This window comes from Fundulus heteroclitus, chromosome 11, assembly GCF_011125445.2.
Source record: "Fundulus heteroclitus isolate FHET01 chromosome 11, MU-UCD_Fhet_4.1, whole genome shotgun sequence".
NCBI lineage: Eukaryota > Metazoa > Chordata > Actinopteri > Cyprinodontiformes > Fundulidae > Fundulus > Fundulus heteroclitus.
Window position 1 is genome coordinate 13,088,781 of NC_046371.1, and position 11,778 is coordinate 13,100,558.

The 11,778-nt window shown below is 40.9% G+C and overlaps 1 protein-coding gene across 1 annotated transcript; it reads left to right on the plus strand.

Annotated features, from left to right (window-relative positions):
* Positions 1 to 1,498: 1,498 nt before the first annotated feature.
* On the plus strand, positions 1,499 to 11,164 carry rnf14 (ring finger protein 14). Its single transcript, XM_012876220.3, has 9 exons — positions 1,499 to 1,609; positions 2,126 to 2,284; positions 2,368 to 2,498; positions 3,988 to 4,177; positions 6,581 to 6,966; positions 7,049 to 7,277; positions 8,314 to 8,486; positions 8,609 to 8,739; positions 10,562 to 11,164. Exons 2-9 carry the CDS (start codon positions 2,134 to 2,136, stop codon positions 10,617 to 10,619), a joined length of 1,449 nt encoding a protein of 482 aa, XP_012731674.2. The 5' UTR covers positions 1,499 to 1,609; positions 2,126 to 2,133; the 3' UTR covers positions 10,620 to 11,164.
* The last annotated feature ends 614 nt before the right edge of the window (positions 11,165 to 11,778 follow it).

An 11,778-nucleotide genomic window follows, 5' to 3' on the forward strand; every position in this document is an offset into this window, starting at 1 on the left:
GCCAAGAGTGTAATCAGTATGAACCCCCAGGTATTTATATGAGCTCACCTGTTGGATGTTCTGTCCCTGTATGGCCACATACATCTCCATTGTCTTTTCTATATTAATGTGCAACTTATGATCACACCAGTTGACGCATTCATCAACTGCTGACTTTGACCGCTTGAGTTGGAATCGGTTTTTTACAGGCTGAGTATAACGGTATCATATGAGAATTTCACCACAAGTTGATTAAGCCGATAGGTGACATAATCATTAGTGTACAGTGTAAATGAAAAAATGGAGAACTGACACAGCCCTGGGGGGCACCAGTGCTGCTCAGAGCAGTTTTAGAAAACACTGAGTTCAGTTTGACCCGCTGTGGCCTGTTTGGCAAAAAAGAATGATACCATTTAATTAAAAAGGGGTTTACGTCCAACTGAATTTTTTTTTTTTTTTAAAGAAGAATATGGTGCTGAATGAAATTAAAAGCAGAACTAAAATCCACAAAAAGTAGTCTAGCAGGTGTCACTCGTGCTCCGTTCCTTTTTGTATGCAAACTGGACAACACCTTCCATCCCCTGCACCAGACTGTAGAGGAGCTGAGCAGCTCCTTTAGTGCCAGACTTAGACATCCTGTCTGTAAAAAAGGAGCGCTACCGCAGGTCATTCATCCCTGCTGCTATTAGATTATACAATGCTGCACTGTAACTGTAACCATAACTGTAATAATTAATGTACAATAAACAATGTGCAATAATCAGTTTAATTCACTGTGCGATGACCCGTGCAAGAATCCTGAAAGAAGTGACTTCTGCTGCTATCAATAACTGTAACCACAACACTGTAATAACGTATGGGTAATAACTAATGTGCAATAATCTACTTAATACACTGTGCTATAACCTGTGCAAAGATCCTGAAAGAGGCAACTTCTGCTGTTATCACCAAGTGAATATTTGTATGTATGCATATATGTATACATATATATATCCATCCATCCATTTTCTGATCTGCTTAATCCCTCATGGGGTCGCGGGGGTTGCTGGTGCCTATCTCCAGCATTCACCGGGCAAGAGGCGGGGTACACCCTGGACAGGTCGCCATATATATATATATATATATATATATATATATATATATATATATATATATATATATATATATATATATATATATATACTCCGATTTCTTTTGTATTTTTTCTTCTTTTTTTTCTCATTTTCTTTTTGCTCCACTGTATATAGGAAGATACACTGTATATAACTGTTGCACCTTTTCCTACTTTTGGCACCTTCTCCTGACTATTCACTGACTATTGAGCTGATGTGACAAGTGAATTTCTCCAATGTGAGATCAATAAAGACTATCTTATCTTATCTTGATCCGGAATTCAACAGAATTTAGCGAGTGGAAGCGCACACCAATGTACACTAGGTGGCGGTATGTACCCACAAGCCGTGTTCAAACCACCATAACACAAAAGAAGAAGAAGAAGAAGAAGAAGAAGAAGAAGAAGAAGAAGAAGGCACGACACCAAGAGCGCCTGGGGAGGGCGCTGTGAAACGCACTCGTCATGACCACAACTAGTCAAAAGGGGCAGAAGACTTTGACACTTGGGACATATAAGGTAGTTCTTCGTTTTAACGCAATGCAAAGTACTTTCCAGTGAAATAATTTTTAATAGTTGAGAACTGCATATCATTGGCTATGACATAGGGCCCCGCAGCTAGCTGTTGTTACCATACCGCAGTCAGCTAACAGTGCTAGCTAGCCACATACAGTGAACACCTCAAGTTAGTTAGTTAGTTAGCTAGCTAGCTAAGCCGCTAACGTCAGCCGGCCTCAGCCCTCCATGCAGTCACTTTATGTGGGCTGTTGCTACATTAATATTGCCTTAGAAACGGGTCTTCTAACTTTTGTACTACGTAGCTTAGCTAAAGCTAAGTAACAGCAAAACCCGTTGTTTTATATTCCTCAATGAGACAATCCTCGGCCGTTTGGGCCATTTGATAAGCAAAGATCTTAGTCATGTAAAATATCGTGAAATTCTTGAGACATCATTAGGCGCAGTTCTCGTTTGTGTCGGACGTTGCTACATCCACATCTTCCAGCTTCATGCATCGTGTTGCTGCTGTTGCCGTAGGTATGTAAATGTCTGAGGATAAGGAAGCCCAGGAGAATGAACTGCTTGCTCTTGCAAGTATCTACGACGAAGAGGTGTTCCGCCGTGCGGAGTCTGCTCAGGGAGGAGAGATCCAGCTGTGTCTGGAGCTCCCTCCCGATTTCAAGCTGCTAGCGAAAGGTAAAAGCCGCGAGTGGAAACAACAAGGTCCTTTCATATCACCGTGACAAAGCCTGGACGAACCTCTTCCCCGTCTGTTGCAGGAGAGAAGACCGCTGAATATCATGTCTGCTTTTTGCCTCCTCTGGTGCTCAACTTCGAGCTTCCTGCAGACTACCCCTCCATGTCCCCACCGGTCTTTTCACTCAGCTCCAAGTGGATGACCAAAGCTCAGGTAGGTCAGGTTCATTGGTCTCTCTAAATCGTCCCTATGTAAGAGTGCGCATGCTTGCTTACCTTGTGTGTCTGTGCATTGCCCCTGTTATGGACTGGCTACCTACCCAGGGGGTGTCCTGCCTCTTGGCCAGTGACCTGGAGGTAGGCACCTGCAAGGACAAGCGGGTGTAGACAATAGGTGGATGAATGGATGGATGGATGACACAAAACAACAGTACAGCTCTACTCATGTAGGCATGCTATGCAAATGTATATCAGAAATGATCTGCTCAGATTATTTATTTTTCTGGCTAATTCACAATTACTGAAAACATTTTTGACTATTTTTATTTCTATTCTATAAATCATTTAAAAAAATTATTGTTTCTAAATAAACCAAAATGAAGCTTTCTCAACAAAAGTAGAGACATCTTAAAGAAGCATATTTGAAAAGTAGCCCATAGTTAAAGATGTGTTACTGGAACTCTACAAATAAAGTAAAATCCCTCCAGATTATAATCACTCTCAGGCGTGTTGTTCACTGCAATCAACCAATTCAAATTTTTTTTCTTTAAATGTATGGAGATACTATTTCTTGTTGTGTCTGTGTGTTTATATGTTATCTGTGTGCATCCTGAGCCGGTGCTTGTCTAAAAAAAAATGCCACTATGATAACACATGGTGACAATAAAGATTCTTGATTCTGGATCTGCCAACCTAAATGAGCAGCGTGAATGCCTCAGAAGAAAGTAAAGGTTCTCTTCTGGAAGTTTTACACTTTTGTGCTTCCTCTGATTTTATTTTTAAACAAATTAATTAGGGCTGGGCGATATGGCCAAAAATGATATCACAATATATTTCTTCATTTCGGTCGACACAATATAGTTACGATATCGATTATAAACGAAATAAAAGCCTCCGACAGAATGCCCACAACAAATGCCTGTACAAACTTATGCCAATTATTTTGCCATGTTTATAAAGCTTCTCCAATATATCATTTCAGATATACTTGCTTTGTAAAATAAAACGTATAAAACTTCATAAAACCTGGAACGACAGTCAGTGACAAATGCTGTAATCATAGACTGAAATGTATATTGAAATATTGGAAATGCCATGTTACCTTTTATTGAATCAAGCTATATGATGATATATATTGATATTAATTTACTTTCCACTTCTGATCCTAATGATGCTGAAAATAACCACTGAGATGTACAGCTGTTTAGTGTTTTGTCTTTTTTGGTCACCTAGTAGTCTTAATGATGCGTTCACTGGTTTGTAAAAGAGCGATCAGAATCTCACCTGCCAGCCATCCAACATCTGATCCACACAGGTCAAGTGAAAAATCGTTGGATTCTCAAGGCCAGCTGATTGTCTGTTACATCTTTATAAAATATACAAAACATGTATATCTCTTTTAACACTATCTTTACCTTAGCAAAGGAATCATTGTTTGTAGTTGTATTTTTCTCAGCTCTTCCTTGTGTATTTGCTGTTTTCAGCTCAGCTCTCTCTGCCAGCGCCTGGATGAGTTGTGGGAAGAAAATCAGGGTTATGAGATCCTCTTCATGTGGATCCAGTTCCTCAAAGAGGAGACTGTGGACTTTCTGAGCATCCAGTCTCCTCTTGAACTCAGCAGAAGCAGCAGTAAGGGTGCTGGTGACCGACGGAAAGTGGATCCTGCAGCCAAAGGTATGTTTGCTTCGTCCAATTTTGTGGTTTGACGTTACATGACAAAGATTCACCGGAACAATCAAAGTACCAGAACCAGCACAGTATTCATTCACGCAGCGGAGCAATGTGTGTTGCGGCTTGAAGGGTGAGCTCAGACCTGTCATTGGCCTGTCTGTCAATCTAATAACAGCTGCCGTTGGCTTATGTTGTCAGGGAGGTTTACAGTTTCACTGATGCAGATGCAAGAGCTTTACAGACCTTTTTTATGTTGCTCTCAAACATCCACGTCATACTGTTAGCTTGGCATGTCGCCCCAGGGGGGGAACCCTGCTTAAAGTGAGCCCAGATCTAGCAGGATCAGCCAAACTATGAATGAAAGTGCGACTTGTAGTCCGAAAAATACGGTAATCTTTGTTACAACGTCAAGTTTGATGTGTGCACATTGTATCACCGTTAGTACTAAATCGCTTAGAATGTGCTTCATCAGCGTCTGCCATCCATCTACAGCACCGGGTGGATTTATTATAAAAAAAAATTGGCTGTTTAGCCGAAACCAAACCACAATCAAATAAGTTCAATGAAAAATAGTCCAGTAATGAATTAAAGAGTTCTCTTTGGATGAATCTGTTTAATCAAATGTCAGTGTCCTTTCATAAATAATAATAAAAAAAAATAATAATATTGGCAAAATGTTCCAGGTCACAGCATCAAAAGTCTGCTGCAGACGCAAGGGGAAAAAAATCCAACAAGAAGAAAAAATGCGTTGGGGCCCAAATAATTTATCCGTCTTGGTCTAGGCTGCCACAATAAGAGAACAATAATTAAATCTGTCACCGGAATCCGACATGCACACACCAATGAAGATGCACATGTTCACCGCCTTGGTCTATGCCCCCGTGTGGCGGTGTGTTTGCTCCGGTTAAACAAACGTGTCTGATCAGGGCAAACAGGACAGGGTTTCACTGACACAAATGAATTCAAAAACATTTTCTGTATACTTTATTTTCAGGACAGCACATAACCTGTGCAGCCTTTCATGTCGTGTTATAGTTGTCCAGTCAAACACTTTTGATTAGTAGACGTAGGTCGTAGCAGCTGTCAAACTGAGATATTCTTTCTAAATGTCTGACATTGTCAGATATTGATCGCAGGTCATCTTTGGCTGCCAGGCTCTAAAAACGTCCGTTCTACAACCTGTCTCACTTAAAAGACGAGGACCGTGGAGAAATCTTTGGTCGTGGCTCTGTCTGCAATGGCTGTAAATCTCACAGCGCGTACTCGGCATTATGCTGCGTTCCATTTACCTCAGAACTCGAAACTGGGAAGTTGGAGTGACGTCAATTCCAAGTTTTTGTGTTCCAGTTTCCTGCTTTTCTGACAGTATGGAGAGGAAAAAAAACATGGACGCTTTCACCAAAGCCATAGTGAAATTTACAAATACAGCCAACATGAGTCTCAAAATGTTTTTCTTATCTTTTGTGGCACTAGTGACCCTTTTTATTGAATGTAGGCTGACAGGAAGCAGGGGCTGAGCGAGGAGGAAGACATGCGGCAAAGGACCGCAGGGCGAAGTCAAACCTCCCTCCCCCCGCCTAACAGTTTTAGCCTTTAAAAGATCAATGTGAGATTTCATTATTTTAGATTAAAGCAACTAAAAAATAGTGATCTGAAGAATTAAAGGTAATATTTCAGATGGAGTATGGTATGACGTCACACCGCATCTCTCTATGTTGTTCTCCAGTCTCTTGTTTACATAGCCGGGCCGGCCTCGTGCGTATGTGCATGTGAACGGCTGCCACTCAGGGTTTAGCCCCTCCCTGCCCTAAATTGCCACCCGCAGCACAGCATTGGAGCAACATGGCAGAGAGCACGCCAGAACCAAAACGTTCTCTTGCTGAAAGCATTATAAAGTTACGAGTTACTTCTTCACTCGAAATGTTGCTGTTTTGCTGTGTTTTTATCCTTTGCAAATATGCGCATAGAAGGCGACGCAGACGTTGTGAACAAATTACAATTATTGGTAATGAAAATGTGGGATGTTAAATCTCTCAAACACTCATCAAACTGGTTTTGGGAGTATTAAATTTGATATTAAGCCTCCACCCACCGCTGCTCCTTTTTAACCTGTTTAAAAATTGGGGACATCGTCTAAAGGTTGGCTCCAAGAAACGGAACCATTACAATGAACTTTACCTTTCTGAACCAATAACTCAGGTTCTGTTTCATTCTTATAAATGTGATAGATTTTAGACTCAAATGCTTTTATTGAAAATGCCCATCGTGCTCCATCTCAGTTTAGTTTGCTCAGAAATATTATTTTTCTTGCATGAAAAGGAAAATTCTTGCTCAGCCAAAGTTTAAGAAGTTGGTTGCTTGTGGAAAAAATGTTTTTTTTTTTTGCTTTTTTTTTTCTCTGTCCAGCTGGGACACAGAGCGTGAATCAATCTGAAAAGCCAGAGGAGAAGAAACCAGAGCTGAACAGAGCGATCTCTGAGCAGCACCTTTCACCGACGTCTCAGTCGGACCCGCGCGCCGTGGTTTTGATGGACCCGCACTCCGACCCCCTCCCTCAGCTGCTGGACTTTGACGAGGCGCAGCGGCAGAGGGCGTTCGACGGCAAGGTCTTCTGCTGTGGGATCTGCTTCTCCGATAAACTGGGCTCTAGCTGTCTCTGCTTCAAGGGGTGCCAACACGTTTACTGCAAGGCGTGCATGACGGAGTACTTTCAAATCCAAATCCGGGATGGGAACGTCCAGTGCCTTAACTGCCCAGAACCTGAATGTACCTCATTAGCCACTCCGTCACAGGTGAGACGGGCAGACCGTGTGGCATCTTAAGTTTCCGTTCTTTATTCACCCAGCTCTTTTACTACCCATCTTTATCTCTCAGGTGAAACAGCTGGTGGACGACGAGCTGTTTGCCCGATACGACCGTCTGCTCCTGCAGTCGACTTTGGACCTCATGGCCGACGTGGTCTACTGTCCCCGTCAGTTCTGTGGCACGGCTGTCATGGTGGAGCCGGACACGACCATGGGCATTTGCTCAGGTTGTCAGTATGCTTTCTGCACGCTGTGCAAGCTGGGCTATCACGGCGTCTCCCATTGTAAAATAACTGCAGGTAATGTCGCAGATAGTGCTATTATATGGAGCCCCTAAAGGGACATGGAGGGGGGAAAAAACTATTGCGCAATCTCGCAAAAGTTTTTTTTTTTTCTCCATGTCCCTTTAGGGCAGGGGTGTCAAACATACGGCCCGCGGGCCGGATCCGGCCCGCCGAACAATTTAGTCCGGCCCTGTGGCTAAATGCATTATCATTATAAAAATCATTTCAGTGTCCTGTCTGGCAATGTGGCAATAAGATGCCACAAAGAGCTCATCAGATTTGACTTTCACAAGTGGACAAGATAAAAGGAAGAGAATGATAAAACAATTATTGAAAAAAACATGCACTTCGTTTAATTGAAGATATGCAGTTCCTATATTGTCCACGAGGGGCGCTGTGTTTTAATTAGCAGATTAAGCTTCAGGTGTGGAAAAATTCAAATCATTTCTTAATTTTTATCTGTTTGATGTATTTTGTCATGCAGGACAGTGTTTTTAAGTTCCAAAAAACGTGAATAAATGTTTTTCAACATTTTATAATCACTGTGATCAGTTCTTATGCATAATGCACAAGTAAATGTTTAACTGAGTAAAAGTATTGTTGAAATTGCACATATTTTTCTTAAAAACGCTGAGGTTATTCATAATATATTGTGTAAAAGTGAAATTAACTTAATATAAAAATCAACAAGTCCACATTTATTAGTTCTATTTAATCTTGCAATGAGTTAACTCGTGTGGCCCTCTTGAGATCAGATTAAGCTGTATGCGGCCCCTCAACCAAAATGAGTTTGACACCCCTGCTTTAGGGGCTCCGTACTATTATATTGATGCTTAAAAAGTATTCCGGAAACAATTAAGTGGTATATTATAAAGAAAAGAAGTCACCATGAGATGAATCTAGCGTCAACATGTGGGACAGACGCTTGAAAAATGTCAATCTCAAGTGTAAGAAAATAAAACGGATGCGCAGCTGTGAAATGTACACAAATATAAATAACTGGAAATCAGAACAGATTTTCTTCTGGTTCAGCTTCTGTTTTGCTCCTCAGATGATCTGCGTAACCTAAGAGACGAGTACCTGTCGGCCACCTCTGAGGGCAAGAAGTTCATGGAGCAACGCTTTGGGAAGAGGGTGGTCCAAAAAGCAGTGGAGGAATCCTTCAGCAGGGACTGGCTCAAAGAGAACTGCAAATGCTGCCCTCGCTGTGGCACCAATATTCAGGTAACCCTTTACCTCCCCCTGGTGGCTACCAGGCTGTAATGCATCATAACCATCGAAAAGGTTTCCGCTCAAACCGTGCGTGTGACGGTGTTGGTAACGTCGCGGCTTTTCGTATCTTTCAGAAAGTGGACGGCTGCAACAAGATGACGTGCACTTCTTGCAAGCAGTACTTCTGCTGGCTGTGCCTCGGTGCCCTCAGCAAAGTGAACCCATACAGTCACTTTAACAACCCACATTCACCCTGCTATAACCAGTAAGCCTCTGTCTGCTTTATCTGATGCATATAAATGCGTTGCCGTCAACATTTCCTGCATAGATGGGTAAAAAGCCTTAAAATAAATGTAACTTTTGTTGCAGTAACATCATTTAAAACAAAGATTTAGAAAAAAAAGCACATTATTACACTGGGTTTATTCATGCAGTGGTAAAAAGGCCAATGTTAAGAAACTATTATAAAAAAAAATCCCCAGTGCCACTGCTGTCAATACCTAGGCAATTACCTTTTATTTTTTGTTTGTTTTACAGAAAAACACCTCATGTATACGTTCAACATTTAATTATGACGCATCCTTTCAGCTCAGCCCACAGGATGCATGTAGTATTTAGCTGTGAAAACAAAGGCCGTCATGGAGGAAAGTTGAATTTTTATTTGCCTGGTGAGCCATTTCTGGAGATATTTAAAGAAAAAAAGGAGCATTTTAAGCTTTAAAAAATCTTAAAGCTGTTAAAGATTTCAATACTAGATTTTAAAATTCCATTAATTAGATTTTGTATCTAATTTCTAGCTTTGTATCATCAACTTTTACTTAACATTTCTGAAATTGATTCTTGAAATCTTTGGGGAATTACAACGGCAACATTATGTTATCCATGTCCAATTCTTAATAGATATATTTAACCACATCTGACCTCAGTAGGTCGCAAAAAAGCATCATAAGCAACCATTAAGAAGCATTGACAAGGTGCCGAAGGACCGAACTTGCATGTCAGAGTCAAAAACATTGATGAGCTGTGTGCCGTCCTCGATATGTCTATTAATATCCTGACGGCCAGCTAAACTTTTTCCCCACACCAAGACTCTGAAGATTCGTTCTAGTTCGTTCCACAGGTTTATTGGAGTTAGAGAAAAGGTGAAACTGCAACATACAAACAGCAAGACGAATCAGCGCCATGCTATTCAACCTCGACCACACATGGATAAAGGCTCTTCAAACATAAAAATGACTTCGAAAAAATAATAAATATCTCCACACAATCTCAAAAACCAAGTATACATACCGACGATGCTATGCCAGACACAAGATGTTGAGAGATGCGATAGGATATGCATGAATCTAAAACAAATCGCCGAAATACGTGAGTTGAGCGCTTACTTCCTAACTACGGGTCAAGTCATAGGACATTTTTCAACAACACGATCTCGCGTGAACATGACCAAAATAGAAACACCTTAGGAATCTGCATTGACAGCCAAAAGTAAAACATATTTAACTTCTGAAAATTAGCTTAATGATATTTTTCCACTCATAACAAAACAAGCTGACTGTTATTTTTAATATAAGCCATTAAGAACATGAAATATAATGAATAAAGCTGTTTAGTTTTAGTGTATTTTTTTATAATAGTCCAAAAAAAATCTTCCTGAAACATCCAGAAACCCTGAACTTTGGTCCTTGTCCAGCCTCGTACCAATCTGTGTAATGATGTGATATTCACATCCCAGAGAAACCAAAGCCATGATTACTAATTTAAAAGGTAAGAAATAAATAAATAAATAAAACAACTTTAAAATGTAAAAGAAGGATCTCTATAAAAACTTTGTAGAAACTGGAATATGTAAGTTATACTTATTTTAATATAAGACATTACATTTATTATTATTTAACATGCATTTTATTCAACCAGCATTTTAAAGAAACACTAAAATGTACTGCTGGATTTTTCTACATGTGCTACTTGTGAAGAAAGTTGCATTTATTTTTATGCTTTTTTTTTACCCCTCTTTGCTCGCAAATTAGCCCGTGTCGGCACAGTACCCAGATTGTCTGAATGTGTCTTCTCCTTCCTCGCCGCAGACTCTTCCACGGCGTCGACGTGGACGAGGACGAGTTCTGGAGCGACGAGGAGGACTGACACCGGTGGAGCGCCTCGCAGCCGTTCACGCACTTTATCGTTCATGCTCTTTATAATGCACTTTATCCTTCATCTGCCCTGGAGCTGAAATGCCCCAACAATCACATGCATTGACTCAGTTGTCAGGTGATTTAAACATTGCCACGCCACAAAGAAGCCAACAAGCTTGCATGACTAGAAACTAGTTGCAGTCATGGGAATTATAGAGGTCTTCTAAACTGGCAATGAACACATCTGGAGGAATTTTGGTGACGTTTCGCTTCTCTTCTGTTAGCCTTTTACATTTTTGTCTTGGACGTTCATGGATTAGGTCCTGGCAAATGATTCAGCAGGTTACCCAACAAATGTTCTGATTATGAAGAGGTTATATTTTGAACTATAAAATTTAACTCATGGGAAGGTTTGGTAAAATAAGGTGCAGTTGTGTTTAGAGCCACAATTTTGGTTTGCCCTATTTTCTGTTAGCAAAGCATTTCTTTGTGTATTAAGGCATTTCCCAGCGTTGTAATAATCAGGATAATATAGCAAATGTTGTTTTTTGGGTTTTTACGGCTCAAGTGTTTTTTTTTGTTTGTTTGTTTTTGGTTTTTTTTACAAGGTAGGCTGACAAGAAAGGGGGTTTGAAAGAGGGGGGGAGACACGCAGTAAAGGACCTCAGGCTGGAATCGAACCCGGGTCAGCTGCGTCGAGGACTAAGACCTCCATATATGGGTTGTGCTCCTTCCCCCTGCACCATCGGAGCACGCCCCCAACATAGCGACTGTTTTAACTCGAAAAATTTAAGCCCGTCTCATATGTCAAAAGTAGAACACAGCAATTCTCTTTGCAAATTTAAGATATCTTACCACCTTTATTTATAAGGCCCAACAGAGTGTTGTAATTAAAGCAAATGAAACAAAAAAAAAATGCTGTCTGGCGTAGCCTGGCGTGTCAATAAGGCCATCCTGGCGGGGTTGGACTGCCTGTGTAGGGTCCAGGTATCGCCTCGTGCTGCCAGTAGCGACACCGACTCCGGGTCAAAAAAGAAAAAACGGCTGAAAAACAGTCGTTTCAGGTCTCATTGTTGTCACGTCTGTATGATTTGATTTGAATTTGTAAAGTGCCTTGAGATGACATGGGTTGTGAATTGGCGCTATATAAATTAAATTGGGTAGAGTTG

Coding starts and splice junctions, on each gene's coding strand:
- rnf14 (XM_012876220.3), top strand. CDS start 2,134: ATGTCTGAGGATAAGGAAGCCCAGGAGAATGAACTGCTTGCTCTTGCA. Junction 2,285..2,367: donor TTTCAAGCTGCTAGCGAAAG/GTAAAAGCCGCG, acceptor CGTCTGTTGCAG/GAGAGAAGACCGCTGAATAT. Junction 2,499..3,987: donor AGTGGATGACCAAAGCTCAG/GTAGGTCAGGTT, acceptor TGCTGTTTTCAG/CTCAGCTCTCTCTGCCAGCG.